Below are 15,060 nucleotides of genomic sequence, written 5' to 3'. Positions count from 1 at the left end.
ATATAAATGGTGGAATCTTGAAAATGATACGAATATAAGTTTAGGTGAGATATTTCGTGGCAACACTTCTCATCCAAAGACGATATCCGGGAAAAAATTATGGCAAGCGGAAAAAATTATGGCAAGCGGTTGAGTGGTCGTGCAATTACCTACTTTGAAAAATAGAAATCAAAAGGTTTTCAAAGGTGAAAGTTGAAACCCACCGGTCGCTCTTAAAGAGATTCAAGTGATGTCGTTTGATTGGATTTCACATCGAGTAAAGGATGAGAGGATCGAATGGATTGATTGGATAACGAATCCAAGAATTTTTGCGGTTTAAAGCTCAAAATTTGAGTTGGTAATGCCATATCCACATCACCTACAGCAGCATAAGGTCGTCGGTTACAGTTTGATGTAATTGATACTTGTATCAAATCGAGTTCTAGGCTGCAGTTTTTTATTTTCATGTGGTGTATATGTCTGAGTTGTAAACTAAGGGTTGCACCAACTACCAGCCCTCACTGTGTACATTCGTGATGTTTCTAACTAGAAAAAATCCGACCGCGCGTTGCTGCGGTTGTATTCGACGCGCGGTCCAATTTGGATATACGATGTCCGTTTCGCGTATAGTTAGTCGTGTTGTATATGTATATATATGTATGTAATATAGCCCGAAATATTTATTTTTTTTAACGATGTCCGTTTCGCGTATAGTTAGTCGCGTTGTGTTCGTAAAATTATTTCGAGTTGAACGGTGGTCTCGGAAAAATTTAACTCGCACCGAGCGTGAATATAGGGCCCGTTATTTAGTGTTTTTTTAACGATGTCCATTTTGCATATAGTTAGTCCCGTTGGGTTCGTGAGATTTTTTCGAGTTGAACGGTGGCCTCGGAAAAATTTAACTCGCACCGAGCGAGAAGATAGGGCCCGTTATAAATTCGGGTGGTATAAGGTTTTTTTATTTTAATTAAATTATAAATTTACGTTTTTTACCCCTGAAAAAGTGTAAAGTTGAGGGGTTGTTGTGTAATTTGTGCGAAAGTTGAAGGACCATTTGTAGTGTGAACGCAAACTCAAAACGACAATCAGTTAAAACTGAAACGACCAAGATTGGGGGAGGTTTAGTATATAAGGTTAAGTTAATATATCTCATATTGGTTTTCATATATATATATATATATATATATATATATATATATATATATATATATATATATATATATATATATATATATATATATATATATATATATATATATATATATATGTTATAAAATATTTAGATTGGATGTTAATTTTATTATTATTATATTTCTTGCATAGTAATATTTTATGCTATAAATAGACATGTATGGTAGCCATTTAAGGTGCATCATTTCTCTTGAAATATCAATATCAATATTTCTTCTCTCCTTCTTCTCTCTTTTCCTCTCTTTGTTCTTATAACCATTAAAGGTAGTTATAAGCCTACTGAATTATAACACGTTATCAGCACGAAGAGCTTAGTGTAATCAAAGGATATCTCAAACGATCACGAGTCACTAATCAAGGTATGAAATTATTAATAATTTTCAGACTCGGACATATCAAATTTTGGACTACTAACATTTTGAACTACTAATTTTTATTAAGTTCTTAGTGCTTTTGTATTGTTCTTATTATATGGTTGGCTCTGCCACCTAAATCATATATGGTCGACACTGTCGCCTAACTATCATTTATGTTTACTAACTTTTATTAACTTCACTAACATTTATATTTATGTTATTTAAGTTATATATGGTCGGTTATACCACCTGAATTATATTTATGTAATCTAACTTTTACTAACTTCACTAACATTTATATTTATGTTATTTAAGTTATATATGGTCGGTTATACCACCTGAATTATATTTCTGTAATCTAACTTTTACTAACTTCACTAACATTTATATTTATGTTATTTAAGTTATATATGGTCGGTTATACCACCTGAATTATATTTCTGTAATCTAACTTTTACTAACTTCACTAACATTTATATTTATGTTATTTAAGTTATATATGGTCGGTTATACCACCTGAATTATATTTTCTGTAATCTAACTCTTATTAACTTCACTAACATTTATATTTATGTTAATAAGACCTCATGATTGTACGCAACACGTCATTTGACAACACGGTACTTTATGTACGCAACACGTCATTTGACAACACGGTACCATGGGTCGAGATTAATTCCGATCAATACGAATACGACGGGGTCTTTATATGTTATCTAACATTTATGATTACTTATGCAATTAATCATTATTTATTTCATGCATACTAATGTTTATTCTTAAATTTATAATTTTAAAAGTTAAAATAAAAAAATAGTTTGTATTTTTATTAAAAGTAAATCTTAAAAGTTAAAATAAGAAAAAGTAGTTTGTACTTTTATTAAAAGTAAATCTTAAAAGTTAAAATACAAAAAGTAGTTTGTATTTTTATTAAAAGTAAATCTTAAAAGTTAAAATAAGAAAAAGTAATTTGTATTTTTATTAAAAGTATATCTTAAAAGTTAAAGTAAGAAAAAAAAAGGGGATGGTAAAATGGAATAGTTTTTTTGTCAAAAAATGAAGTATTGAAAATGAAGTGGTCTCCTTCTATAACTAAAAAAAAAATATATACTTTTATCAAATGAATTTTTTTGTGGCCGACAATTTCAAACACGAGTCCGTGTTTAGTTTATCAAGAATATCTCTTGCTTTGGTGAAAGGTCACGATCACGATATCAGGTGTTGTGAAAGAATTAAAAAATTGGTCAAGTGGCCTTTTAAAAACTAGAAAAAAAATTTAAACAAAAAGTTTTTTTTATATATTTATAATTTACGGGTAACGTAAAAAAAAGGAAGTTTTTTTTTATAAAAAAAAAATAAAGAAAGTGTTTAAATGAGTTTTATAGAAAGGGGGAAAGCAAAGTAAAAAAAAAACTTTTTTCCAAATAAAAGTAAATGAAAGTAGGACTTAATACAAGAAAAAAGTAAACAACTCCTAGACGTGATAAAATCTATCAATGATAAGTATTAGACTTGATGAGCTAAATGTGACAAAAATGTTTCAACATGTCTTATGTTAATTTTCTAAAATAAGTTATTATTATTCCGAGTTTAACACATATACATATGTTAATTAAAAACAACCTTTTTGTTCTTATGTAGTGTTGGGTTGCAATTTTGGTTGTATGCCATAATTCCATCCAGTAGAGTGACAATAGAAAACTTTTGATGATAATCAATAAAAAACTTTTTTCCAAACTTGTCAAATGTTTTGTTAAAAACGTGACCGTTGAAAAAAGGAGGTTGAATAATAAAACTTAAAAAACAAATTATTTTTTAAGAGTGTGCATCAAAATGGCCCGTTTAATAATGGGGAGTAAAAATATAGTCAAATTGTTTCAACGAACAAGGGTTCAATTGGATGTCTCTTAAAAAATCCGCGGGTACGGGTGATGGATCCAATGGATCCGCATCCACGACCCGCGGGTGCTATCCCTAATTGTGACAAGTACAAATCAACTAAAAGTCTAAAAAATAAATGCTCTTATAGGGACCAAATGTTCACAATAATTGCCGAAGCTAGATATGAAACAAATAGTTCATAAAAAAAAAAAAAAAAAGTCGTTGTGCGTTTTCGGGATGATAGCCGAAATACACTTACAAAAGTAGGTCAGCCGTCAATTCTTTATGGCCATATCAACGTAGATCAATAAAATCATTTATGGTTTTGATAAAAGATTAATTAAAAAATTAATTGTTTTTTGGTCTTGGATTCTCGGTAACAAAAGCAAAGGTTGTTTTTGGTTGCCACAACAAACAAGACAGAGGTTGTTGACTTTTGTTGTTAAACATGGCACAAGTGAACAATAACAATAGATTATTGTTTTTGAAAAGAATAATGATGCGTTAATTTTATTGTATAAAATAAAATTAAAGAAAATGGTTTTCATTGATGACTATGAACAAACGCAAACAAAGTGTTTGTGGTATTTGGTGATTAAAAAAAAAAGTGCATCTAGAGCTTCTACTGAAAATAATATGCATCTAAAGCTTCTACTGAAAATTAATGTGCAAGGTACAACGTATAACTATATGGTCAAATTCATTTGAGCCTTCGGAGTCACAAGTATATGATGTATATATATATTACTCAATTAACAAAATAGTAAATCTAAATTAATTCATATGAATAGTAAAACGAAATTAATTAATTTACTATTCACATAAAAAAGCGCATATGATAAAAAGCGCATCGCATATGATAAGTGCATATGATAAAAAGCGAATATGATGAAAAGCACAACGCATATGATGAAAATCGCATATGATTAAAAGCGCATATGGTGAAAAACACAGCGCATATGATTAAAAGCGTATATGGTGAAAAGGATATATGATAAAAAAAAAAAAACACATATGGTGATTTATAAAAAAAAAAAAAAAAAAAAAAACACATATGGTGATTAATGGAAAGCACATATGGTGATTAATGAAAAGTATATTGTGAAAAAGAATCACAAATGTTTCTTGAAAGAATTCAAGGTAAGATATATGAACCAATTCATCCATCATGTGAACCATTTTGATATTTCATGGTTCTAATAGACGCATCTAGCGGATGGTCTCATATTTGTATGTTATCAAGCCGTAATATGGCATTTGCAAAGTTTCTTGCACAAATTATTAAATTGAGAACACATTATTCTGATTACACCATTAAAAGGATGAGACTTGATAATGCTGGTGAGTTAACATCTCAAGCATTTAATGATCATTATATATCTACAGGGATTGTTGTTGAACATCCAGTTGCTCATGTGCATACACAAAATTGGTTTAGCTGAATCAATAGATAAACGCTTACAGCTAATAACTAGACAATTGATAATGAGTACAAATCTCTCAATATTTATATGTGGACATGTAAATTTACATGCTGCGACATTAATTCGCATTATACCATGTGGAAGTCGTAAATATTTTCACTTAATACTTGATTTTGGCCAAGAGCCAAATATTTTCTACCTTAAAACATTGGTTGTGCAGTGTATGTTCCAATTGTATCACCACAACACAATAAAATGGTTCTTCAAAGAAAGATGATAATATATTTTGGATATAAAACATCTTCAATCATAAGATATATTGAACCCATGATGGGTGATGTTTTTACAGCACGTTTTGCTGATTGTCATTTTAATAAAACATTGTTCCCTAGATTAGGGGGAGAAATAAAAATAAAAAATAAAATGATGCTTCATGATGTGAACATCAATTAAGGTATATTTAACTCGCACAAAAGAATGTGAAACGAAAGTTCAAAAATAATGCATATGCAAGAACTTGCAAATTAATTACTTTATGCATTTACAGATATAAAAAAGTGACTAAATCATATATACCAGCGATAAATGCTCCAGCTCGAACTGAAATTCCAAAAGCTGGCAATAATGTCACTGTTGAGTCTTTGCCACGCATCAAACGTGGAAGATCAATTGGTTCCGAAGATAAAAATCCTCGAAAAAGAAAATCAGCTGATAATGAGGTAAGAGAAAGTGTTCAAGAAGAACCACAAATCAATATTCCTTCTGCAGAGGATATTGATAAATGTAAATACTAAAATTGCGATAAATTATGCAATATTATGGAACCGAAATGAAACTAAAATCTCTATGAGATATTTTCATATAATGTTACAATGACATCATGAATAAAGATGATGATCTGGAACTAAAATCTGTCATTGAATATACAAAATGGACATGATTGAGCTCAATGGAAAGGAGCAATAAGAGCTGAATTAGAATCGCTCGATAAAAGAAAAGTTTTCGGATCAATCGTTATCACTTTTAAAGATGTGAAACGTATGGGATACAAATGAATTTTTATCCGAAAAGAAATGTGCAAATGAAGTTACAAGGCAAAACTAGACTTGTAACTCAATATTTCTCACAAAGACCAGAAATGAATTAGGAGGAAAAATTATCCTCCTGTAATGGATACAATTACTTATTAGATACTTAATCAACCTGGTAGTTATTTAAATGCATCTCATGAATGTTGTTACTACTTATCTGTATGGATCACTTAATAGTGATATATATGAATATACCTAAAGGGTTAAGGTATCATAAGCATCTAATGTAAAACCCAAGGGAATATATTCCATTAAATCACAAAGATTTCTAAGTGGATTTATACAAACGGGACGTATGTGGTATAACCGATTAAATGACTACTTGATAAGAAAAAGGGTATACATATAAACTTATTTTGCACGTATGTTTTATAAAAACAATGTTCGGATATGAGATCGTAGTTGTTTATGTCAATGTTCTTAACATCATATGAACAAATAAAGAGATCTATGAAATCATTCAACTTCTAAAGAATTATTTTGAAATGAAAGATCTTGAAAAAACCAAGTATTACCTTGGATTGAAAAAATTGAGCATATGCCTAATGGTTTACTTGTACATCAAACAACTAATACCGAAAAGATTTTAAAACATTTTTTTAAAGACAAACTCATTGTTGTTAGATCACTCAATATTGACACTGATCTATTTCATCTCTGCGAAGATCATGAAAATTTTAACAGATCGGAAGTTCTATATTTTAGTGCAATTGAGGTTCTTATGTATCTTATAGATTATACAAGATCTGACATTTCTTTTGCAGTTAATTTGTTGACAAGGTTCAGCTCAGCCCCTACCAAAAGACATTGGAATGGGATCAAACAAATAGTTTGATACCTTCGGGGAACTACTGATTTATAATTATTTTATTCTAACAACTCGAAACAAGATTTGTTTGGTTATACAGATGCAGATTATTTATCCGATCTACATAAAGCTAAATCTCAAACTGGATATGTATTCCTAAATGGAGGCACCGCAATATCATGACGTTCTCAAAACAAACACTTGTTGCAACATCATCAAATCATGCCGAAGTGATTGCATTACATGAAGCTACTCGGGAATGATTTTAGATCAATGATACAAATCATTATTGATTCTTGTGGACTAGAACGCTATAAAAGCGTAACAACTATCTATGAAGATAATACAGCTTACATAATACAAATGAAAGAAGAGTATCAAAAATGACAGAACAAAACATAAATGCTGACGAGGCGCTAAAGCTATAAACGGTCTTAATGGTCATAAGTTTGATGGAAAAGAATGGTATGTTGGTAAGGCTCAGAAAAGACTACAAGAGAATAGGAATTGAAACAAGGGTTTGAGCAAACCATGAAGGAGACTGTAGACAAATTACAGGGGCTAAACTTGTACATAAAAGATTTAGATGATACAGTTTCAGATGAAAACCTCAGATTCTTCTCATATACTCAAGATCTCGTAAAAGACAACCAGATTAAAATGAGATACGTTCAATCAACAATTCTGCTGATCTTTATACCAAAGCACTGCCAACTGCTATTTTCAGAACACACGTTCATAATATTGACATGAGGCATGTTCAGAAGATGTAACAACTCAGACGTTGCCTACTTGAGGGGGAGTCAACTCTATGCTGCACTCTTTTTCCCTTAGCTAAAGTTTTATCCCAATGGGTTTTCTTTAGCAAGGTTTTTAACGAGGCAGTACTAGTTATTCTCTAATAAAATTGTCATCCAAGGGGGAGTGTTATAAAATATCTAGATTGGATGTTAATTTTATTATTATTATATTTCTTGCATAGTAATATTTTATGCTATAAATAGACATGTATGGTAGCCATTTAAGGTGCATCATTTCTCTTGAAATATCAATATCAATATTTCTTCTCTCCTTCTTCTCTCTTTTCCTCTCTTTGTTCTTATAACCATTAAAGGTAGTTATAAGCCTACTGAATTATAACAATATATATATATATATATATATATATATATATATATATATAAATTCAACAATACATAGACCAATCAAACAACCAAACCAATAGTCTAAATACTACTCGAAACCAAGCCACTCTTTTCGGCCTTGAAATAGCCTTTACGAGTTTTGGGGCCGCTTTAACTCGTTTTCGGCCTTGGAAGAGCCTTTACATATAGTCATACACAGAAATTATTCACTAAAAGTATCCTCTGAAATTTAGCTAAAAGTGCTGTAAGAAATACTCTGCAACACATTTGAACCCTAAACTGAAACTAAATATTATTGCAATTGTCATATGAAAAAATTAGGTACTTTTATATTTAACAGACTTCCACAAAGTATACCATCCCAAAAGTGGTCCAAGAATGTTCAATTTCTGATTGCAAAACAGCATTCTTACAAATTGCAAACAGATCTTAAAGATGATTTTCAAGAAATTCGAGAAGTCCAGGTATATTCAAACTGGCCGAGATTCTGATGAACTGGTCACTTATATCCAAGTACAAAGTATAAAAGTAGACGTGTGTTCATAACAGCATACTCATTTGAAGAACTTTGTGACACTATCAAACAAATTTAAGGCCTTCAGTTCACCACTCCTCATATCCCTTAATTTTCTCCTCAAAATCTGAAAATTCCCCCAAAATCATAGTCAAACGGAGTCAATGAATTATCAAACGTTACATAATACCAAGGATTTGAATATGTGTGTGTGTGTAGAAGAAAATGTGTTCTTACATATTGGGCACGAAAGAGAATCCTCTGTTCACTATTGCACAAGTCAACAGCTAACTGTTTAAGAAACACTTTTCGGTTAAGCTGCTTTGGAGATGTTATATCCAAATCCATCGAACCACTTGCCTGTATCACGATTGTTACAAAATATTCTCATTAAGGTTTATACTAGTATCAGTCAAATACATTAATCACCTCTCAAATTGACATATATGATATGTTACATTCATTTAAATAGTAGTTATCACCTGTAGGAACTTGGTGTACTTTGATATACTGGATTCACAACTTTCCAATATAAACTGGAACACTTGTTCGTCTAATTCAGGATATTTAATTTCCTTATTGCTTTTCGTTTTATTTGATGCTGCAGCAGCCATCTGGTACAAAATTGCATTACCGTTTATTGAAGTAATATACACTACAAAATATAGATATGCGCGTGCGCGCGCGCACACACACACACACTGCAAAACTGAAGTCAATTAACAGCGTGAATTACCTCTTCAAACTGTCCGCTCATACTAGGGGGACTAACGGCTAAATATGCATATGCCATTAGCTCTAATGGCCAACCAGTGACTTGTAAAGGAAAACATTGTGATCTGCTAATTAAGAATTTAAAAAGAGTAATTTAATAAATAATAATTATAATTATAATAATTTATAATGATGTTATATTTGATAACTTATTTGGTTAAAATGCTCACGCTGACAAACCGTGCTTGTTAAGAGCTTCTACCTTCTGTTGATAACATTTATCTGATTTTTTAAGCGACAACGGTAACTCAACTGAGTCACTTGGGTTTGTACCTTGCCTTGGCACAAACCCGTACGAGAGCAAAAGTTCTCCATTAGATTTCTTACCATATGAAATGAACACCTGCAATAATTTATTGCATTACAAAAAATAAGTATACTGGGAAAGGAAAAAAAAAAACTCCCTTGCAGTATCCTTTTAATGAAGTATATTTGAAAAAAGGAAACATAGAAAACAATTACCTGCTCACCTGGCAGGTATGGACGATCCGTTGTGAATACGACTCCCTTCGTTGATTTATCATAATCCAAATTGGTTTCCACCTGTACACATCATATGTATAACTGTAGTCAACCTTAGTCAATATCGAGTATATTTTGATTTAAGTAAAGGAGACAATGGTGTAGAGCATACATCACAACTATGATTCAACATATCTGCCCATGGAACTAATGCAACCCTTCCATCCAGTGACGGTAATCGAACCTATAACATTACAAATTCGGGATTAAGATCATTCAGTTAAGGGTTTAGTTACCAAAAGTACTTGGCAAAACAATAATAATTCTTAACTCACCAAACGCGAAAATAGTATACCAAAGGACCATTTAAACGTTTCCATATTGAATATCTGTGACAACATCATTATCAAACATATGGTGGTTACAACCAGACAACATTTACAAGTTAAACAGTGACTATAAGCTCAAGAAAAAGTACCTCTTCAGGAAATAAATTAGGATGCTTGGAGAAAATTCTTTCTCTCATGTCATTGTATCTGAAAACAATATATATAGATATATTAAAAAATATATAATATATAATAGCTATTATTACAGATAAATGAAGAAAGTCAAGAAAAATTTACATACGTTCCAGTTACATTATTGATCCTTTCAATGGCCCGTTCTCTAATCTGGGATGCTTCCAAGTACCTATCTAATTCCGCACGTGTCCTGAAATAATACAAGTATGCTGTAGGGGAAAATACTGAGCATAGATATTATATTATTTAGAAAAAAATAACAAATGTTATATAATCAAGAAAAAATTTACCAATATAAAAGCGAGTAAGGCTGTCTTGGCAAGGCTGATATATAGTTGCTCCATCTAGACGAATTAAGAAGACTTGCTTCACTAATTAGGTAGGTTGCAATTAATGGCCAATCAGGTACATCATATCTTTTTAAAACTTCCCCAGCCTCTGGAAAACTCCACTCCTGATTTTAGATATTAACAAGCACAAATGTTATGTAGTGTTGAACTATTTCTTAAGGAAAAACACTTAAAAATAAACATGTTGGTACCTACTTGGTTTTAAGCAGGTAAATACTTAAAAATATAAGCATTGATACTGATATCTACATAGAAAAGCACCTAAGAATAAGCAATCCCAAACACCTCCAACTCTCGTGTTTCGTCCATTTCAGTTAGTATTATACCCTTTTCATCCATTTTAGCAATTGTAAATCGTTAGACATCATAATTTGTTAATTACAATTGATTTTCCAGCAACCCAAAACAGATGCTAGGTTCTTTGTTGGCTAGACCAGAAATTGAACTGGTAGACTTTAAAAAGGATCCATCTTATTAACCAAATAGACTACACACTGTAGGCTAGTTATAGTATTTCATTAATGTCAGATAATAAATCTTATAATTAAGGATTGTTTACCCTGTAATTAGTAATTACCAAACAAGTCTGTTTATATAAGATATACAAACTGAACAAGGTATAATATCAAATTGGACCAAATATCATACCGAATTGGCCGAAATAACGAGTGAGGGAGGTACAAACAGCAATTTTTCTCCCTTTCTGATATTATTAATAGCAACAAGACCTCTCTCACCAACATCCACTTTCCGTATATCCATTTTCTGTGGCGGTAAACCCGAATCCGTCAACCATTTCTCCAACGCAGCCGCGTTCTCAACCGAATCTATTTCGCATCCCCATGGTATCAAATCGGAAGTTTTAGCTGTCTCCCTACTATTGCTGCTGCTAGTATTGGTGGTAGAGATCGTACAGCGGATGATCGATGATCTGCGTAAGTTGACTGTTTGACAGCGATGGTTTCTGAGAGATGATGATGATAGTGAAGGAATGAGTGCGGTTGTCTGGAATATTCTAGAAGCTTCCGCCATGGCTGGAGATGGAAACCAAAACCTTATCTCTGAGGGTTTTGAGAGTGATGTGGATAGAAGTGTGGTTGTGGTGGTTTTAACGGTTGTGTGACATTTCAAACTCTGTTAACTAATTAGACACCAAACTTATGCTTATTTAAAAAATGACACGCTATATGAAATATGCTACTGACCCATATTTTCAACACTATTTTTGATAGATCCACGTAAATTACCTATACTGCCCTTAAATGATTATTTATATACATTTTTTTAAGGTGCGTTTGTTTGCCTCTTAATGGAATGATTCAGCGCTGAATGCTGAACCATTCAGCATTCAGCGTGTTTGTTTCTGACATCTGAATGACATATTGTGCTGGATAGTTCAGAATTCTGTGCTGAACCATTCAGAGTTGAAACACTCTCTTAACCATTAATCACATAATTTTTCTATAATATCCTTCTCAATTCATATCCAGAACATGTATCCAACAAGTATATTGTATTTTTTACTTAATTCATATCGTTCATTTAAATTGATTATCAAATAGCTTATTTTCATTCAGAACAAACTTTATACAGTGGCTCTCATTCAGATTCTGAACCATTCATTGTTAAATCATTCACTTTATCAAATGCACCCTTAGTTGGAATGTATTGAAGGATATTTTCAGAAATTAGCTACAAATGATGGTGAATTTATCAATTTGAAAATTGAAAATATCATCACCCTACCGGAGAGAATATCATATATGTATACTACAACAACAAAACAAAATCTCCCGTAAGTAGGGTATGAGGGAGGTAAGATGTAGACAATTTTTACCTTATTCTATAATAAAGAGAAGTCATTTCTCCACCAAGAGTGAAACACTCCAAAAGTAGAGAAAGTCATCTCTCTCAATACACTATGGATAGAGAGATTGCTTCTGAATGGACCTTCGGCCAATAAGTAGCTTAAAAATAAAATAAAAAGTAAAAAGAAAAGTGTGAGACGCCATTAAAATGGTAGAATCAAATTTCATTGGGTTTTAAACATGCCTGAAGTTCAATTTAGGCTTTAAGCGACAGTCAAGTCGCCAATATATAATATATACTCTTCCTAAATATTAACATTTACATAATTCTCCAACTAAACATAAAAGTTACGTATTTCTCTTATGAAATATAATCACCCTATGAAATAAATCACACATTTCGTCCCTTTTAGCGGTTAAATGGCAAGGTGATAGGTGTGTTTTGTGGGGATGATTGTGGTGTGATTGTGGGGAAGTAGTGAGAAAGATGTTGAAAAAGGTTGTTATGAAAGATACGAGTGATATGTCAATATAGAATTGAAAGTTATATATAAATTAGAAGAAAACATTTATAAAAATCAATAAAATTCCACCAAGCTACATTTTGCTCAGGTGATGACATGGAACGCCACATTTAATTTAGAGCACGCCGCATTACAAAGGTGATGGAGGCGTGCTGGCTCACAAAGACCTTACAAATGGTCTAAGGAGTGTGATTTAGGTTTTTAGTGTTTTGCCCAGTCTTTTTAAGAAACTTCGAAAGTGAATAAGTAGTATCAATGTTTTTGTTGTGCTCTTGAGTTAAAATACACTTACAAAATTGATTTTAAAACAATGGGATAAAAGGAAACTGTTGGTTGAATGTTGGTTAACAGATTAACCGAAAAAGTTAAGTATGATGCTTAACCAAAGAATATGTTTTGATGATGACACATACATATGCATAAGTGATGATCGACATCTTAACATAAAACGCGCAAGTTCACTAATCCATACTTGATCTTGCAAATGACCAAGTCAAACAAAACTTATAGAATGAAAATAAAGATCATTAAAGTACACGGTCAAAGTACGGTCAACCGTATACTTAGCTGTAGAAGCCCAGACTGAATTGCAACGCAGTTTTGTGAAAACAAGTTGCACGGTCGCCACCACGGTCAACCGTAGTGCGACCACAGAATTCTCTGTCACCATTTTCGATCAAGTTTAGTTTGACTACCTCCCGACATCTATAATTCATGAAACCTTTCTCAACACGCTTAGAATAGATGTCCTCTCCATACTCAATTGAGTTTTGGTCATAAAAACACTAATCACGGTTAATTACGCTTAATTACATCTTAATGACAAATTAACCATGACGTGTTAATCAGCAACTTGTGATCTTAAAACTTGTCTAGACATTCTTAGGATGATCACCAAGCACCAACACACATAAGCTAATATCACTAGAACACTAATTACAATTAAGGATCACTTAGTGACAAATTAAGGCTAATGAAGAACAATGTTTTTAAGTGTAACTGGTAAAGACTTGTAATCTTAAAATACACTTAGATACATTTAGGATGGTCACCAAGTCTCAACTAGAGATTGCTCTTCCCTTGTGCATGTGTTGGACATTAATGTGTCCTTACACATTAATCATGCAATATGTTATATTGCAAGAAAGCTTGCTAAAGTTTAAACCATAGTGTTGTGCAAATATCTTTATGATTGATTTTAGAATAACTATCTCTTGCTATGTGTGAATATTATTTGCTACTTGCTAATATGTTTAATACTCACTAATTTGCCAACTTGATTAATATGTTTGCTATGTGTTTACTAGTTAGAATACTAGGATTCAAGTAACTAGTTTACTTCAATGAATTAAGTATAAAATGGTTCACAAAAGAATAATGGTCAATAATCTATTTGGTCTTGTCTACTTGTCCAAGTATGACTTAGCATTGATGTCTGTACACACTTGATGTTTATTTTAGAAAGACATCATTCAATTAATCTCTACTAAATCTTGAAATGAATATGACTTGTAATTAATTGAAACTAGGAAGCTAATGACATATTGACTAGTCTTTAGGATTGAACCAAATGCATTAATGAACCTAACTAAGTCTTCACTAAACTGAGATTACCTAAAATGTCAATCAAGACACTTCTCCAAGAATGTTGGGTTTACCACATTTGGAGTGTTATGTCATTTTCACTTAATAAGACCAAATCTCACACACTTAATGCTATAGTACTTGTATAGGATATTGGGTTTCTTTTGCAGGTTCTAGATGGAGTAAAGATTCCAAAATGTGGTGTTCAAATCTGAGTCAAACGGCTATACAACGGATACATATTTTTGGACTGGAACACGCACGGTCGAACCACGGTCGACCGTGCCTGTGACCGTGTGACAACGGCTAGTTTTTTAATCTCACTATAAAAAGCAAGCATTGAATAGCATTTGAAGCTGACCCTCTTACATATTTAAAAGGTTTATTTTCAGATATCACAAGGGCTTTAATTACTACTCAAATGTGATCAAGCAAGAGAAGATTTCATGATCTTATAGATATAGAATTTGGTTGTTGTAAACTTACTAATCAAAATTGTTTATCTTTTAAGTTTACTTAGTGTGATGTATGTCCTAGTATTGTCTTAGGATCATCATTACAAATTGTATAAGTCTTGTAACTTCAATTAGTAGAAGCATAGGCTAGCTTAGTGATCTACTTCCTTAAAGGGACTTAGAAAGTTGA

At 31.9% G+C, this 15,060-nt stretch overlaps 1 protein-coding gene across 1 annotated transcript; it reads right to left on the bottom strand.

Annotated features, from left to right (window-relative positions):
- Window positions 1–8,001: 8,001 nt before the first annotated feature.
- LOC139851701 (ribulose-1,5 bisphosphate carboxylase/oxygenase large subunit N-methyltransferase, chloroplastic) lies at window positions 8,002–11,596 on the bottom strand. The gene is made up of 12 exons (XM_071840835.1): window positions 11,148–11,596; window positions 10,440–10,603; window positions 10,256–10,339; window positions 10,104–10,161; window positions 9,961–10,014; window positions 9,798–9,869; window positions 9,626–9,706; window positions 9,334–9,506; window positions 9,126–9,228; window positions 8,872–9,003; window positions 8,627–8,749; window positions 8,002–8,516 (listed from the first exon to the last, which is right to left on the bottom strand). Exons 1-12 carry the CDS (start codon window positions 11,529–11,531, stop codon window positions 8,430–8,432), a joined length of 1,515 nt encoding a protein of 504 aa, XP_071696936.1. The 5' UTR covers window positions 11,532–11,596; the 3' UTR covers window positions 8,002–8,429.
- Window positions 11,597–15,060: the final 3,464 nt, after the last annotated feature.

Source organism: Rutidosis leptorrhynchoides, chromosome 6 (assembly GCF_046630445.1).
Source record: "Rutidosis leptorrhynchoides isolate AG116_Rl617_1_P2 chromosome 6, CSIRO_AGI_Rlap_v1, whole genome shotgun sequence".
NCBI classification, from domain to species: domain Eukaryota; kingdom Viridiplantae; phylum Streptophyta; class Magnoliopsida; order Asterales; family Asteraceae; genus Rutidosis; species Rutidosis leptorrhynchoides.
The sequence above is the reverse complement of the archived record's forward strand: the minus strand, read 5'-3'. Positions and strand labels throughout refer to the sequence as shown.